Raw genomic sequence first — 3495 nt, forward strand, 5'->3', positions numbered from 1 at the left:
ACCCACCCATTCCCATTCTTTTGGCCCTGGCGTTCCCCTGTACTGGGGCATATAAAGTTTGTGTGTCCAATGGGCCTCTCTTTCCAGTGATGGCCGACTAGGCCATCTTTCAATATATATGCAGCTAGAGTCAAGAGCTCCAGGGTACTGGTTAGTTCATAATGTTGCACCTACAGGGTTGCAGATCCCTCTAGCTCCTTGGGTACTCTCTCTAGCTCCTCCATTGGGAGCCCTTGTTTTGTTTTTCTAGACAGAGTTAATCTGTAGAGAGCTGACTGTCCTGGAACTCATTTTACAGACCAGGCTGGCCTCGAACTCAGAAGTCTGCCTGTCTCTGCCTCCCAAGTGCTGGGAATAAAGGCATGAGCCAACACTACCTCATTCAATACACGTCTTAAAGAATGAAGAACAGTATTTTGGGTTTAAAAAAGGGGGAGGGGGATGCAAAACAATCAGGGAGCCCAAGAGATTCACCACCAGTGCTTTACTGTTTATTCTGCTCCCAGGAAATGAGCCTTGTGTAAGATCGAGGCACCAGGTTTGGCCAGTCTACCTCACATGGAGATAAACAAGCTCCCGCTTTCTGTAAAGCCCTTGCTCTCCAGCCTACTCTTAGTAGGAAGTGGTGACGGGTGAGTGGCTGCTGCAGGAAATGCCACTAGTTTTCATCTGATACTTTACTGACAATGGAAAGGCGAGTCAGAACTTACTCCCACTGGTTCAGACCCAAGAAAATTCATGAAACCCATCTCAGGACTAGTCACACTTCTAACCAGAGACACTTCATTCCTCTACAGAACACTGATGCCACGCTCAGACAGCTTCTATTTTAATGAAACATATTCAAATCGGAAAAAATTCCCTTTATACCTTCTTCAGGGGCTCTGGCTCCTTGTGGATGATGGATATAAATCTGCAGCTGAATTAGTTCAATAATTACTTCTTTTAAAGAATCATTAAGTCTATGCTGAGTCCAAATATATAGTAAGGTAGGAAGAATTTCATCTCCTACTTCGCACACCTGTTTTCGGAAGTTGACAGCCAGAGTCTTGAGGAAAATGTTAAGGGCTGCTAAGATGTGACTTAAGCCAGGAGAGCTCTTTTCTTGTCTGCAACAGAAGATAAAGTCAACTGGGTGTAACAGGCACATTTGAAAAGAATAAAATCTAATATTCAAACAGAATCATAACCTGGGCTCAAATCTCTCCATAAAAAAAAATAAACAAACAAAAAACCCAACATAACATTTCTAACCATTAAAAAAACCCCACTGATTCTCACTTGGGGCTAAGAAATTTTTCCTGTTAAATCTCTTTGCTACTAAGCCACTGTCTAAAACACACACAATTTATTTAACATAAACTGAATTTTGCCTTACAGATGTGTACCAATGCTTCCAAAATATTTTACCACTTTGTTCTTTTATTATCATATGAGTACACTGCAGCTGTCTTCAGACACACCAGAAGAGGACACCAGATCCCATTACAGATGGTTGTGAGCCACCATGTGATTGCTGGGAATCGAACTGAGGACCTCTGGAAGATCAGTGCTCTTAACCTCAGAGCCATGTCTCCAGGCCCACGCACTACTTTGTTCTCGATATACTACGTCTATCCTTAAAATGGAAAGAATGACATTACTTAAGCAACATCCAGCTTTCCTTGTTATCAGATGAGAAAGACCACAGGGCTCACACTTAAAGGGTGTCACTTAAGTGTTCACACATTAAGAACATTTGGTTCTAAATGATCCTTCAAGAAACTACTGGTTCCATTACGAGTCAGTGGTTCCTTTTGAAAGACACTCCCACCAATGCAGTGAGAAGTCTTGTCTCCAGACTATTCAAAGCATCTGCTGTTTACTTCTAGCAACACGGCTCTTTTAACTTCAGTACCACTTATCTCACTGGGACTTTCCTTGCATGTCTTTGATAGCTAAGGAAGTTGAATGTGTTCATAAATTAATTGATTGCATATTTATTTTTCTTATTTTTTCATGATGCAGACCAAGATGACAATAAACTCAGAATCATGCCATGCAGGGCCTCCAGAGTACTAGGGTTACAGTACATCCATCCAGTCCTGGAGTCACAGAAGTGCATCACGACCCTTTGCCTAGGTTTTTACCTAGGGCATTTAAAAAAAATTTTAAGTAACCTATTTTTTATTATTTGTTGAGAATTTCATACAATGTGCCTTGATCCATCTCCCCAGCAATATGGTTTTTGTTCCCAAGTTTCATAAAGTTGTTATATAATCTGGATGTTAAGTTTTTAGTCAGATCCACAGTATGCAAGAACCTCTCCCATTTGGCAAGGTATCTTTTCACTATTCTCGGTATTTCCTTTCTAGGAAGAAACTACAGTTTATATAAACCCACCTACTTCCTTTTGCTTCTGTTTTGGGGGTTTAGTCCCAAAAGATCACCGCTTTTATCTTACAAAAAATTGAGTGTATATGCACACACATGCACATACGTGTATGCATGAAGAGACCTAAAGGAGGATGTTGGATGGCCCAACTGTTCTCCACATTATTCCCTTGAAACAAGGTCTCTCACTCAACCAGGAGCTTGCCATTGTGGAGTAACAATGGTAGGTAGCAAATCCCAATTATTTTCTGTCTCTATCTTCAACTTCAAGTCAGCGAGGGATCAAAAATTTGCCCAGTTACCCTGGCTATTCTATTTGGCTGCTCAGGAGCCACACCCAGGTCCTCATGCTTACACATCAAGGGTTTGTACCCACTAAGCCGCCTCTTCAGACCCTTGTGTCACTATCTCCAAGTGTTTCATCTGTTCGCTTTCTTCAAGTTTCTAACTTGCAAATCTTTGGTCTGTTTTAAGGGTTTTTTTCGTTTTTTTTTTTTTTTATAGGATAAAAAGCAGAGGTCAAGATGCACACAAAACTGAAATATCACAATGAACCATGACTATCCATAATTATGTATTAATAAAAACTTAGTATTTAGGAAAATAGAAATATCCTGAATAATCACATTATCCATCACAAATTTGAGCAACTGAATACCCACTGTTGAAAAGGTAGTATTATTTAGTCATTAAATCTAAAACATGGTGATGGAAAGAAAATTTAACGTAGTTTGGTACAATATGAAACCAAGTGGTCTGATTACCTGGCATACTGAATAGCCTTGGAAAAAAGATCTAAAAACTTTGAAGGTAATCCATCAGTCTGTGAACAGCATCCTCTGGTGACAGCATGAATTATTCTAGCCACTAAAACTCTATTAATGTCCTGTGATGGCTTGAGATACAGCCTGAAGTACAGTGAAAACAATTCTAAAAATTGAAAAAAGAAAGTATTAGCTAATTATTTTAAATATCAACTATGTTCAACATCACAATTCAACTTAAGTATGCTACAATTCTCCAAGACAAAAGTATTAAAGATAACCTTGAGGTTTTTTTTTTTTTTTTTTTTGGTTTTTCGAGACAGGGTTTCTCTTTATAGCTCTGGCTGTCCTGGAGCTC

The 3495-nt window shown here is 39.5% G+C and overlaps 1 protein-coding gene across 1 annotated transcript in view; it reads right to left on the reverse strand.

Annotated features, from left to right (window-relative positions):
- Positions 1 to 3495, reverse strand: part of Atm (ATM serine/threonine kinase) — a 114173-nt gene that overhangs the window by 95685 nt on the left and 14993 nt on the right. Inside the window, exons 6-7 of the mRNA XM_021171910.2 lie at positions 3138 to 3303; positions 871 to 1109 (exon numbers count right to left, since the gene is read on the reverse strand). Of these exons, the coding sequence (XP_021027569.1) occupies positions 871 to 1109; positions 3138 to 3303 (405 nt within the window). The remainder of the gene's footprint in view (positions 1 to 870; positions 1110 to 3137; positions 3304 to 3495) is intronic.

This window comes from Mus caroli, chromosome 9 (assembly GCF_900094665.2).
Source record: "Mus caroli chromosome 9, CAROLI_EIJ_v1.1, whole genome shotgun sequence".
Lineage (NCBI taxonomy): Eukaryota > Metazoa > Chordata > Mammalia > Rodentia > Muridae > Mus > Mus caroli.